The sequence below is a fragment of the Nelumbo lutea genome, chromosome 3 (assembly GCF_056320005.1).
Source record: "Nelumbo lutea isolate HS-2025 chromosome 3, American lotus-T2T, whole genome shotgun sequence".
NCBI classification, from domain to species: Eukaryota; Viridiplantae; Streptophyta; class Magnoliopsida; order Proteales; family Nelumbonaceae; genus Nelumbo; species Nelumbo lutea.
The window spans coordinates 19,677,832-19,690,523 of NC_142686.1; the positions used below are offsets into that span (position 1 = coordinate 19,677,832).

Below are 12,692 nucleotides of genomic sequence, written 5' to 3' on the forward strand. Positions count from 1 at the left end.
TGTCCAAATTGATTTTGGATTGGATGGACTCCAATTCAAAACCGGTCCATTGACACCCTTACACGTGCATGATGAATAAGTGTTAACGGTGGTGAGGATGTGAATGTGATCGCCCCCTTTTCCAGTAAACCAATAAATGACACAGATTCTATCCACTCAGTTAAGCAGATTACTCATCCATATTAGACGTGTAAATCTGGTCCAAGACCATAAAGGGAATTCGATTAAGCTAAAACAATGGCTTATTGCTTTCTGTCGACACTAATTTTCAGACAAAAGCCCAAACTTGAACCATTACTTAGTATATACAAGAACGAAGAACAATGGGAAGGACAGAAATTTTAGTATCCTTAGCAGGAGGGAAAAAGACTAGCCTAATCGCACTTTATGGGCGGTAGAGAAATGTTTAGCCGCGGCTATCATGATCGCCTCCGGATCAGAAGGCGATGGCGTTTTCAGCCCCTTCGCATTATTGTCATAGCTTCTGTATCTGTAGAAAAATGAAGACAATGATCTTAACAATGGCGAGTACCACCTCGCCTTCTTATCTTTGCTCATCTTCCTTGTTTATTATCACCCTTGTAATGAAAAGATCAACACCAAATCTCTCAGCACACTTTGTCAACGTTTCGATTGCAAAGAATGAAATTGAATGATCAATCTTCAAAGTTTCTAGTGCTATCAGTTTAGTCGTTCAGCTCTTATTTATATTCACGAATTTTCTTGGGTATCAAGATACGGGGATCCTGGGTTTGATTTTTCAAAAGAGAAGATACACGCAGCAGTCTTCATTTTGACCATGATCACAGGAAACTTTTCTCTAACCCACCATTTCTATACAGACGCAGTGTTGAAGCAGTATTTTCCTGAAAATTATTAATCTGCCAAAATACCGTCAACATCTAAAATGTCACGCTAATTACGAGGCATCGATGAACCTTCCAATATTTTCATGTTCGAGCTTTACTGGTCTTTCGATCAAAGTGTTTTCTTGGTAAGTATTCTTTTGACCATCTTCATCCCTAAAATGCAATTATTAGATTTACCCAACAGTTTTGTTAATACAAATATCCATAAAAAAATCAATTTACCGTAAGACCCATAGTTAATCGAAAAAGAACTTTGAATTAATCACTTTCCTATTTTCCAATTGACCAACTCTGTCGCCGCCATCTACCAACAAATGAGCGTCCAGAAAGTGGAAACCCCATAAGCTACATCTCCCAAAGGTGGATTAATTTTAATTCGTAGCAAGTGGTGGTAGATTTAGTTAGTTAATCATAAATGATTAGATCGAGACTACTTAATTAATTCTTTTACTGTGGAGGTTTACAAGATTGAAAACAAGATTCACCCAACCTTATCTCTGATCTGGAGTGAAACCCAAAGTATCAATGATGATACCATGTCATCTTCAACAAACACAAAAAATAAATTGTACAAGTGTTGAGACTTTATTTATATATTACATGATGGCACCCCAACATGACTGTTTTTAATCCATGATGCAAGGAAACCTACCTAAATAAAAGCAACCGCTCATGAAATAAAAAAGTAACCCTCGCCTCTTGGTTATTGGTTATGATTTTATGTAGCAGTTAAAGCTTGGTCTATTCCAGAAAGAATCTTGACTATTCATCAGTTCTTTTAGATCTTGTCCATGTTTACTTAAAAAAAGAAAAAGAAAAAAAAATCATAGAAGTTACACCTTCTAGCTTCTACGTGGGAACTGGGAAGTAGAGGTTAAAATTTGTGTTTTCCATTAAAGGCATTTAAGCTTACAACAAAATTGATTATGGAAAATTCAACAAAACTTTCTTAGGCCACAGAAATTTTGACTAAGTTACAGAGCCCAATACTAATGAAGAGAGCTTTTATATCTATCTGACCTGACTTGGCAGAGCAGACTTGGGCAAATGCTATGCGCCGCAGCCCAGTCACTGAATGGTTGGCCTAAAGTTAGACCCAGCTTTCTCTAACCTGCTGTAATCAAAAACCCAGACGATCTCCAACCTTCCCAGGCTCTTGATCCAGGAAATGAAATCGATCCATATGTACATGGCTGCAAACAAAGCCTAACACTATAGGAACTTACTTTTTTTTTTTTTTTTTATGGACACTTTGAGAAACCCATTTAAGATATTATCTTTCTCCACCATCAAGTTCTTCTTGATCCTCCATTTGGGTTTCTTCTTTGTTATTTGTTTCTCCCCCACCAATTCCATGGTCACCATTGCCATGCCGAAAAAACATTCCCGACACAATATCTTCATCAAGGTCCTCCTCAGTTGCCTTGTCCTTTGGTGACAATGAAACCACTTTGTTGTCCATCCAAGAAGGGCAACGATATTCTATTCCCAGGGCAACCTGAAGTTGGTGAATTGAAAGATCTCCACCATGAGTTGATTCTTCTAAATTATCATGCCTCCAGCATGAACATTCTGGGACTGGATGTGAGAGAAAAGAGAGTGGTTTCAATTTTGTGGATGCCTCGGTTAGTCCGTCAAATAAGGTTTTGTTGAGATGCTTGCGTATTGATGTCAACCAGGTTTGGTTTGCCTGATATAGATGGTCCCGGTTTTCATCTAAAAGCTTGGCAACTTCTTTTCTGTGTTCACAAAAGCAGTGGAGCAAAATAGTTACCTGATATTAGCCAACAGTAATTGAATAAATGATTTGGGCATGTATTCTATCAAAGAACATAATAATTGGCTGACCAGAAGTTACATATAGATATTATTAGTTTATTACAGAATGATATATGCAATGCAGTGAAGTCCACAGTCCCAGCCTACTGTTAAAATGGAAACAGCAAGAGTATGGCTTAGAGGATCAACTGCCACAACTAAGCCAATTTTGAGAGTATATTTGGACCAAATTAAGAGCTTACCCAGTAGATCAAGAAATCTTAAATTCACTATGACCGCATGATCCTAACCTTGCGGTCAAATTAGTCATTCAAAAATGGTAAAAAACAAGGTCAATATATCCACAGAGAACCAAAAAAAGGACGGACCAAACCATCTAGTAGGATGGTCCCGCATCCGATATCATGTGACAAACTCCCAGAAAGAAAAAATTGGATGTCCCGATGGAGTAATGCATATCACAATGCAATAATGGATTTGCAGAAAAAGAAAGAGGAAGTAAAGGACTTTGACATGGACCTAAATTCCATTTTTTGGAAGGATAAATTTCACTTGTGTTTTTCTAGTTAAATTTTACATTACCTTTTAATTGTTTTATCCAAGGTTTAAAATTCGTAACGTATCAGGCCATATTGGCCAATACATATTGCTTCTGTGGGAGCCTGATACGTGGAATGCAGCAAAACCAAGAGTTCCGTTTCTTTTTGTCTGTATCAGCCTGATACAGGCCCATATTGGGTCGTTTTGGATCTGTATCGGCTGATACAAACCTGATGGAGGCTGATACTATGTATGTATCAGCTGATTCATTCCAATTTTTATTATGGTACTCCCGCTCTCTTAATAACTCCTATTAAATGCTGTATTCCTTAAACTAACTCCTTTATTCAATGCTACATTTAACAATATTCAAATTCAAAGTTGAATTTATCTATGCCATTAAGCTAGCAATAAAAGCTACATGTGGGAGGAATAAGGTATTCAGTCATCTCGTGTTGAGTGTGGCTATCTTCCAATACATCTTTTAAAATTGCTTTACCGATACATCTTGTGTTTCCAATACTATGAATCTTGGTTTTATCATAGTGGAGTGTGTCTATCCTTCCACAATGTATTCAATCATCTCGTGGTCATTTGTCCTATTGGTTCCCAAGGAATAGGGTTATGGATTATGATTCTTTAGTGATCTGCTCAGTTTGGAAGGAGAGGAATCACAGAATTTTTTATAGTGTTGAAAGGCCCTTCACACTTGTGTGCAATTTTTCTAATGCATTGGGAATTGATGTTGAATGAGTTAAACTTGTTTAAAAGGAAGGGTTTGTTTTCAATTAGTAAGCTGTTTTGGGTGTAGGGGGTGGCTCTTTGTAAAGCTTTTCAGGGCTAAGGCTAATGCATGGCCCTTTTTTTGTAAGTTTAACAAAAGCATACATTAATAGTTTTGTTGAATAATTCAAAAAAATAAATAATTGTTTTGTTGTATTTCTTTCATCAGTTCCTAATTTTGCCATCGACATTATTCAAAACTATCATCTGAAACTAGTGAAGATCTAGAAGAGCACTTACCTGTCAGGTCTGTATGTTTTAGATGCAGCTGACTGATAGAGCCTGTGACCTGTTACCAAGCTTGCAAAATTTGGACGTCCCCTGCCATCCCGATTAAATCCAGGGATGAAAACATCAGCTTCAATACAAATCAAATAATCAACTGCTTCCCATAGTAGTTTATGAGCATTGATTCTCAACTCCATAATTGTACTTTCAGGCTCATTATCACTCTCAGCTACCCAACCCCACCAGCCTTCAATGTTGTATGGATATTTAGGCCTGGCTGGAGGTGGTGGCAGTGGCCGAGGACGAGGACCTGAGGTTTTCCATGCTTCAAGTTTTGTTTCTTCTTCAATAGGTGGGGCAGGCTGAGAAGTGCTAACCAGGTTAACCTCATGCCCATAAATTCTATTTAATTCACTGATGGTACTTAGGGATGTTCTGTCAACAACATTTTCAAACATGGCATGAAGAGGAATCAATACCCTCTGGCCACCAAATACTTCTCCCCCAGAGACATATATAATTGTGTCTGATGAATACCCATATGCACGAAGAAGAATGCCAACCTGTGGGAAGCAAAAACTTATTATAGTTTACATGCCAACCTGTGAGTACCCATATGATACATGAAGCTCTCTGCAAAAAAGAAAAGAAAAATGATGCTAACTGAACCACTATAACATAAAACATGGCCCAGCAACCGTGGTTTGGATGGTTAAACCAGGAATCCACCATTTTGGTGGTGCGTAGCCCAGAAAACAAGTAATAAAAAGCATCTGACCACCTAAACTATGGACCCCATTGCCTTATCCTGACTATCACCTTCTGTTTCCAGGAGACAAAAGTCATAGCTTTAAGGGGTCATAGTTGACTGGTTGAATTTTTGGACAATGGCCTATTCAAGCAATGTGAACCAATATGTACAAACTTGATGAACCGACTGGACATGCATAGAGTTTAGGCTATAAGGCTCATCTTCAACACTCAAATTACGTTGTCAGGAGTCCAGAGCAGCTTACCTCTTCCGGCATCAGTGGACATAAGCCATCAAGACGTTGTTTGGCAGAATCAATGGAAAGGTTCCCCTTGACAATCCCACGTTTAATCATCCATGACCTTCTATGCTGAATGAGTTCAGTAAGGACGTCCTGTTGGAGATGAGACAATTTACACAAAACAGAAACTAATAAGCTTTGCAGATCTGGGAACTCCCATTATATCATGAAAGACCAGACTACGTACCTGGAAGAGCTCAGAACAACCATGATATGCTAGGGCATCTCTAGTAATCCCAGGATAAAAGGCTATATATGGTCGTCCAGAAAATCGTATCCTGAAAAATCATAGATATGAAATAAGGTACAAAGTTAATTGAATAAGAGGATAGTTAGTAAGAAGGTAATGTGTATCTTATAACCTATTTAGAATTTTAGTTGCAAGTTCTTGGACCTCATGTCGAAACCTAAGAGCATGAAAAGCAACTCTACATCTCAGCCTCTGGTGCTCTTCAAGATGGGGTGGAAGAATGGCCTGATCATATTCAATAAAAGAATTCATCACTTTTTTTTATCAATAACATCAACTTCATTAAATTAAGAGAAGAGAGGGAAAAGAATACAAAGGGAGATAAAATAACTTAGCTCCCCAAAAACAGAAAACATAGGGAATGCAAAGAAAATTAAAAACTAGCCCAAAAAGCAGCCTCCCTAGTCACTCCTTGCTTGGCCAACCCATCCGCAAATGAGTTGGCACTCCTCTTCACCCAGCTGTACTGAATCACAATATCCCTGCCCAGCCATAAGAACTGTTTTTTCTCATTGTTAAATTTCCACAAACCACTGTCCTTTGTCTTCAACCAATTAACCACCACCTTCGAGTCACCTTCCAGAATCAAACGGCTAATATTTAAATATTTTGCTCTTCGAATTCCTTCAAGCGCTGCAAGGATCTCAGCCCTAAGAGAGTCACCTTCTCCAATAGGGCCAGAGAATAAAGCAGTAACAATCCCTTCCTCATTCCTGAAGACTCCTCCAATCCCAGAGGGCCCTGGATTCCTTACACTGCTGCCATCAAAATTCAGCTTTATAAAGCCCGAGGGGGGAGGGGACCAAAACGGACAAAGAGTCGTCTTGCATCTAGCAGTGGAAGCAATTTCTTTCCAATTTCTTAGCAAGTCATCCATAGGACAATCTGAAAACAAATCCAAAGATTTTAGCCAGTGGACCGCTCTTAAAAGGATTCGATCTAACAAATCTTCCAATGTTTTTTCCTTGTCAGAAAATATGCGAGAGTTTCTTTCTTCCCACAAAGACCAGCAAACCGCTGCCCTAATACACCTCCACATAGTCTTCCCTCGCTTCTTAGGCCAACTGAAAAAAGAAGGAGAAAACAAACCTTGGACAGTCTCCGGAGGATACCAAGAACACCCAAAACGGGAGAAAACCCACTCCCAAACAGTTTTAGCAACCTTACAAGAGACCATGAGGTGGTAGCCAGATTCCCCATCAGCTTTATAAAGAGCACATCTATTAGGAAGTAGACAATAGTTGGGTCTCTTTCTTTGGAGTAAGTCTAAAGTGTTGATTCTTTCCAGGAAATTTTCCCAACAAAAAAACCCCACCCGAGGAGGAATAGGTCTGCTCCAAATTTCCTTAACTGGAAAGGACAACCCCAGGGGGGTAGGAGGCTGAGTTTAGGTTTCAAAGAAAAAAGCACAAGAAAAGGTACCAAAACTAGAAAGGGTCCAAAATCTGGTGTTTTCCTTAGCAGGGTTTAGGAAGACACCCTCAAGGGAGGCTAGCAGAGCTACCAAGCTATCCAAGTCTGTATCCCTAATTGCCCTACACAGACCAAGGTTCCAACCAAAGCCCGAAGTGGAAGCTGAAGGGACTAAGAAAGAAGAAATGGGTTCATTTTTCAAGTTTGAAAGAGCATACAAGGAAGGAAACTTGTCTTTCAGAGGAAAATCCCCGACCCAAAGATGTTCCCAAGAATTTTATTCGGTTACCAGAGTTTAGACCATACCTGATCCAAGGGGAGAAAACTGGAAGCAGATTGTGGATGGATTTCCAAGGAGAAGCAGCTGAAGCCCTTGCCAAGATTCCAGGATCCCAGCCATTGTCTTCTAGCCCATGAATGCTAGCCACAATCTTAGTCCACAATTTATCCCTTTCCAAAGAGAACCTCCACAAGCACTTCCCCAGAAGAGCCATGCTCCTTTTCTTGAAATTACCAATCCCAATACCTCCTAGTTTTTTACACCTAGAGACGACCTCCCAACTCACCCTATGATCTCTCTTCTCTCTAGGCTCCCAGAGAAAGTTCCTTATTAATTTTTCCAAAAGATTTGAAACCCTTGAGGGGATCTTAAACATTGACAGAAAGTAAACAGGAAGGTTAGCTAGGGTAGATCTAATGAGAGATACTCTTCCACCTAAAGAAAGATAACTCCTCTTTCAGGCCGCTAGCCTCTTCTCAAACCTCTCAACTACCGGAGCCCAAAAGCTAACACTCTTAGGATTATCTCCTAAAGGGAGGCCCAAATAAGTCAAGGGCCAATCCGTAATAGCACAACCTAGCTCATCTGCAGATTCCCTTAGGTCTCTTTCGTTCACATTCACTCCCGCCACACAACTCTTGTCAAAGTTTACCTTGAAGTTAGATATCTGCTCAAAAAGTTGTATTGTCAACTTTAGATTCCGGATCCAACTGAGGTTCCCTCCTTCACAGAAAAGGATAGTATCATCTGCAAACTATAGAAGAGTTAAAGGAACCTCCTCCCTTCCTACTCTCCACCCTATTATCAGATTCCTCGAGACTGTTCTATGGATCAATCGCCCAAACACATCAACAATAAGGGTGAAAAGAAAAGGGGAAAGAGGATCTCCTTGTCTTAGACCTCTCAACGCCGGAAAGAAGTCAACCACAGTCTCGTTCACCAGGATAGAATAATGGAAAGTCCTAACACAGCCTCAGATCCACTTGCACCACCTGTCACCAAAACCAAAACTCCTCAACACCTCCATCAAGAACGACCAATCAACCAAGTCGAAAGCCTTCTCCAAATCCAATTTGCAAACCACTCCCTTCTTCTTTGACTTTCTAAAGCTCTCCAAGCTCTCATTTGCAATGAGAATCTGATCGGTGATCTGTCTTCCCTCCACAAAAGCACTTTGGTTGGGTGCAATAATAGAGGGGAGCACCTTCTTTATCCTGAGAGACAGCACCTTTGCAATGATTTTGTACAAGCTAGTCACCAGACTAATAGGTCTAAAATCTTTTGGTTGAGAAGCATCTTTCTTCTTTGGGACTAAGGCAATGAAAGTTGAGTTCAAGCCCGGGTTTATTACACCCCTCCTGTGGAACTCCTCAAAAACCGATGAAAGATCATTCTCCAAAATATCCCAACAATCCTGGTAAAAGGCCATTGTGAACCCATCTGGACCCGAAGCTTTTGTCCTATCCATAGAGAAAACTGCTTCCTTTACCTCCTCCATATCGAACCTTTTTTCTAACCACTCTCTCTTCTTTGCACTTAGAGTCGGCCTATCCAAACCCTCCAACCACACTCTCTCATTCATAGGCCTTCTAAAAATAGATTTGAAGTGGTTTACTAGGGCCTCTGCAATTTCAACCGGGTGAGATAAAACTGCTCCATCAACTTCCAAATTAGAGATGTAATTCTTCTTTCTCCTTCCATTTGCCACTGAATGGAAAAACCTTGTGTTTCTGTCTCCCTCCTTTAGCCACTTACACCTAGATTTTTGCCTCCAAATGATTTCCTCCTTAATCAGGATGTCCTCCATCTACCTCCTTAAAACCCATCTCAACTTCCTTTCTTCCTCTCCAAAGGGGCCTCTCTCTTCCTTCAGGTCCAAGTCCTCGATTTGCTCCACCAGAACTTGCTTTCTCTCTTCTAATCTTCCAAACTCCAGCCTATTCCACTCCTTTAATTGAGATTTTAAGTATTGGAGTTTTTTGTGGAACCTCATTCCCTCCCAATCAACTACCAGATTAGCTTGCTCCCACCACTCTCTGATTTTCTCAGTGAAACCCGGATGAGTCAACCACATATTTTCAAACTTGAAAGGGGTAGGCCCTACTCCTCTTATTTCCTCCTTGACCAAAACTATTGGCCAGTGGTCTGAAGTAAGTCTAGGAAGAGCCCTAGAAGTAATATTGCCCCAATGTTCCTCCCAATCTGTTGAGAACAAAAATCTATCCAACTTAGAGCAAATTGGTCGTGATTGAAGGTTGGACCAAGTGAAGTTATTATTTAGGAAATGAAGTTCTTTGAGATTAAAAGAGTCCACAAATTGGTTGAACTTCCTCATACTTGTTGTCACTCTCTGTCTGGGGTTGTTGGTTTCCTCCATAAATCTCACTACATTAAAATCCCCTCCCACACACCAGGGTCCATCCTAGAGGCCTCTAGTGTCACTCAATTCTTCCCATAATTTCTCCCTCTGCCTATAGTCATTGGAGCCATACACATTTGTTGGTACCTGTTCATATCCATCGGCCACCTGTTTGAACTTTAGGAAGATAGGGTGATCTCCAATTAGCTCCTTCACACCTAAGAGAATCTCTTCTTTCCACAGGGTCATAATCCCTCCCGAGGAACCCCACGAAGGAGCAGCCACCCACTTAATACCTATAGAACTCCATACACTCCTTGCCCATTTGCAATCAAAGTCCATTCTTTTGGACTCCTGAAGCATAACCACATCCGGATTAAATTTCTTAATTACCTCTTTGATTGTTTCTCTCTTCCTAATGCTGCCCAACCCCCTCACATTCCAACTTAGGATTCTCATTGAGAACTATAAGCCTTAACTCTAACTCCTCCAAGATCTATTTAGACCCTTTTCTTCTAATCCCTTTCACTTCAAACTTCTTGTCCCCCTCAATATCTTTTTTTAACCTCCCCACTTCACTCAGCTTTCTAAACTTCATCCTGCTGTCCTCTTTACTTTGCATGTAGGCTTTTAGATCATTCGGGTTCTTCAGCTTGCACCCCAACTTTTTCACAAACTCTGCAATTGACTCTTCCCCATTAGTTTCCTCTTTTTCTAAAGAAGCACTCTCCTCACTCCTAAGCAGCTTCTTGTTCCTTCTCACATTACCTCCAACTACAGCCCTGTCTGTCCCCTCAGGCTCCCTCTCTGCAAATCCTTCCTTTCCACTTCACTCAAGAGGCTTTCTAAGATTTCCCAAATAATTGTCTCTCTGCAAGTTTCCTCACCCACTTCCCCCCCTTGTAGACTCACTGTGGCTTTCAGACCAAGGGCTTCCGACTCTTGGTTGGGAAGAGAATCTGGAACAAGAGATACAGAGCGCTCATCAGTATCCAAAACTGTATTGATAGAGTTGAGGGATTTACCTAAGGTAGAGAAGTGAGGAGAGAGAAAAGGCGAAGGAGAGGTAGTCACTTTCTTTTTTGAGAAATTAGAGCACATCGTCTCCCAGAGATGAGGGAGGAAAATCCCTGTCGCTGTATCAACACAATGACCCCTTTCTGTACCCAAGTATGTACCTCTCTGTGAGGTACCCTTGTTCCACTCTGAGAAAACTCGAGCTACCTCCTTTTCGGCCTCTTGCAAAGCACTAGAACTAGGGGGGGCTCAGCTAGAATTGGGTTAAGATCAAACACCCGCTCCTCCCCCTCCTCCTTTCCTTCCCCCACCGAATCCCCTAAGAACAAGCAGTCCAGGCTAAAAGTATCCCTGTTCTGACCTTTAGATAAAGCTTCATCTGTTGCACTGCCTAAACTCCCACAGGCTTCTAAACTTTCATCATAATCAAAATCTGAACCGCAGCTTAACCAAACTTGATCAGCCTCTTCCTTCTCTTTTGGTCTGCCTCTCGAATAGCGCGGGTTCGGGCGATCAGGAATGCTAAGAATTTGCGCGTCGTCGGCTGCCCGTCGGACCCAGCACAGAGGCCGGCGTCCTTCTACCTTGCTCACTGACTTCGCCCCTCCACAGTCGAGAGGGCGAGACTTAGATGATGATAGATAAAAGTTGCCATCTATCATCGCCCCAAGCCTGCCCCGCCCCACACGATGACTTAAGTTGTCACGTGGGCTTTTAAAACCGAGTGTAGGCTCAACCACTGACCCGACCGACCCGACCTTCCTTAAAGCCAGTTCAGAGAGAGACTTAGAGCACAAACGGCTCTTTCCCAACTTAGCTACATCAGCATAGGACGGGCCACCCTCTTTAAACAACCCCTCTTCAAAAAAAATTGAAAAAGAAGCCTTAAAAGGAAGGTTTCGAGACTTAGGGCACCCCTACGGCTGTTCCCCTTCCTCTGTATTTCGCCCACACACAACAGGCTTTCCCGCCAACCCCTGAAGGCCACGTGTACACCACCCTGTGAGCTCATCAGTTCCTTCAACCTCTAGTCGTCTTCCCCAAAGCAAGGCTTCATCTTCTGAAGCTAACTAGACCTTGTACCAAGCACCTTCTGAAAGAACTTCGAAGGTCTGCGGCAAGTTCTCCGGTTTGATCCCAGCAACCTTAAGTTCCACTGCTCTCAAGTTTCTTAAGTTAGCCTCCAACAGAACTCCACCCAACGCTCTAATAATTTTCCTCAATATATGATCATTCCAAAGGTTGAAGGGAAGACCGAGAAGTTTAATCAAAAGGCTGTCAATTCTGGGTTCAACTTCGTTGCAATCTGGAGCCCAATTCTAGACCAGAATCAAACTTCCTTCTACAAGGAAAGTACTGAAGAACAGTTTCTTATCTCCAATATCCAGTATAGCTTTCTTTTTAGCAAAAGGCAGCAACATTACATCTTCATCTAATCCCAACCTCTCTGCTAATACTTCTAAAACTTTCGTCCAATCTTCTATCACCCTTTCTGCCACTAGGACCACCCTCTTCTCCCAGCTCCCACTCCCTTCTTCCAAAGCCAATCGTCAGAGGACAGTCGAGCTGGACACCAAAACTTCAGGGTAAAGCTTAGAGCAGGGCACCTGATTACACAAGACAGAACAAACCTTCGAACCAGGGGCCTCTTCTACTCTACCTTCGACCTCCAAGAGAAAAGCCTGGAGATTAGAAGCGAAAGAAGCCCACCCTCTCCGCTTCAGGCCTTCTGGAATACACAACACTTGCTTTTTGTTATTACCAAAGAGTTCAGTAACCATTATGAACCACCCTTTTCCATTCCTTTTTAGCATAGATTCGAACCTCTTGTTCTCACAGGTCCACGAGTTTCTCCAACCTTCTTCCCATAAGGAATTTACAGTTCCATCTACAAAACCTTTCAACCACACACAGGCCTCCTCTGGTAGGAGAATCGACGCCATGCTCCCTTCTTTGATTTTCAAGAGGGCCTTCCCCTTTGTCCTTCCCTACTCAAACAGGAAAGATTTGGCTTCAATGAACAACTCCAATCTCCATTTCCCCGCCAGCTTGTACTTCCTCTCCTCTCCCATACCTTTCTCTCTCTCTCTCTCTCTCTCTCTCTCCCTACAGGGTTCGAAAG

The 12,692-nt window shown here is 41.7% G+C and overlaps 1 protein-coding gene across 1 annotated transcript in view; it reads right to left on the minus strand.

The window, feature by feature from the left end:
* Positions 1–1,737: 1,737 nt before the first annotated feature.
* Positions 1,738–12,692, minus strand: part of LOC148863397 (O-fucosyltransferase family protein) — a 38,260-nt gene continuing 27,305 nt past the window's right edge. The window contains exons 6-10 of the mRNA XM_088980555.1: positions 5,614–5,726; positions 5,439–5,529; positions 5,216–5,344; positions 4,212–4,762; positions 1,738–2,608 (exon numbers count right to left, since the gene is read on the minus strand). Coding sequence (XP_088836681.1) covers positions 2,143–2,608; positions 4,212–4,762; positions 5,216–5,344; positions 5,439–5,529; positions 5,614–5,726 — 1,350 coding nt within the window. The 3' untranslated portion in view covers positions 1,738–2,142. The remainder of the gene's footprint in view (positions 2,609–4,211; positions 4,763–5,215; positions 5,345–5,438; positions 5,530–5,613; positions 5,727–12,692) is intronic.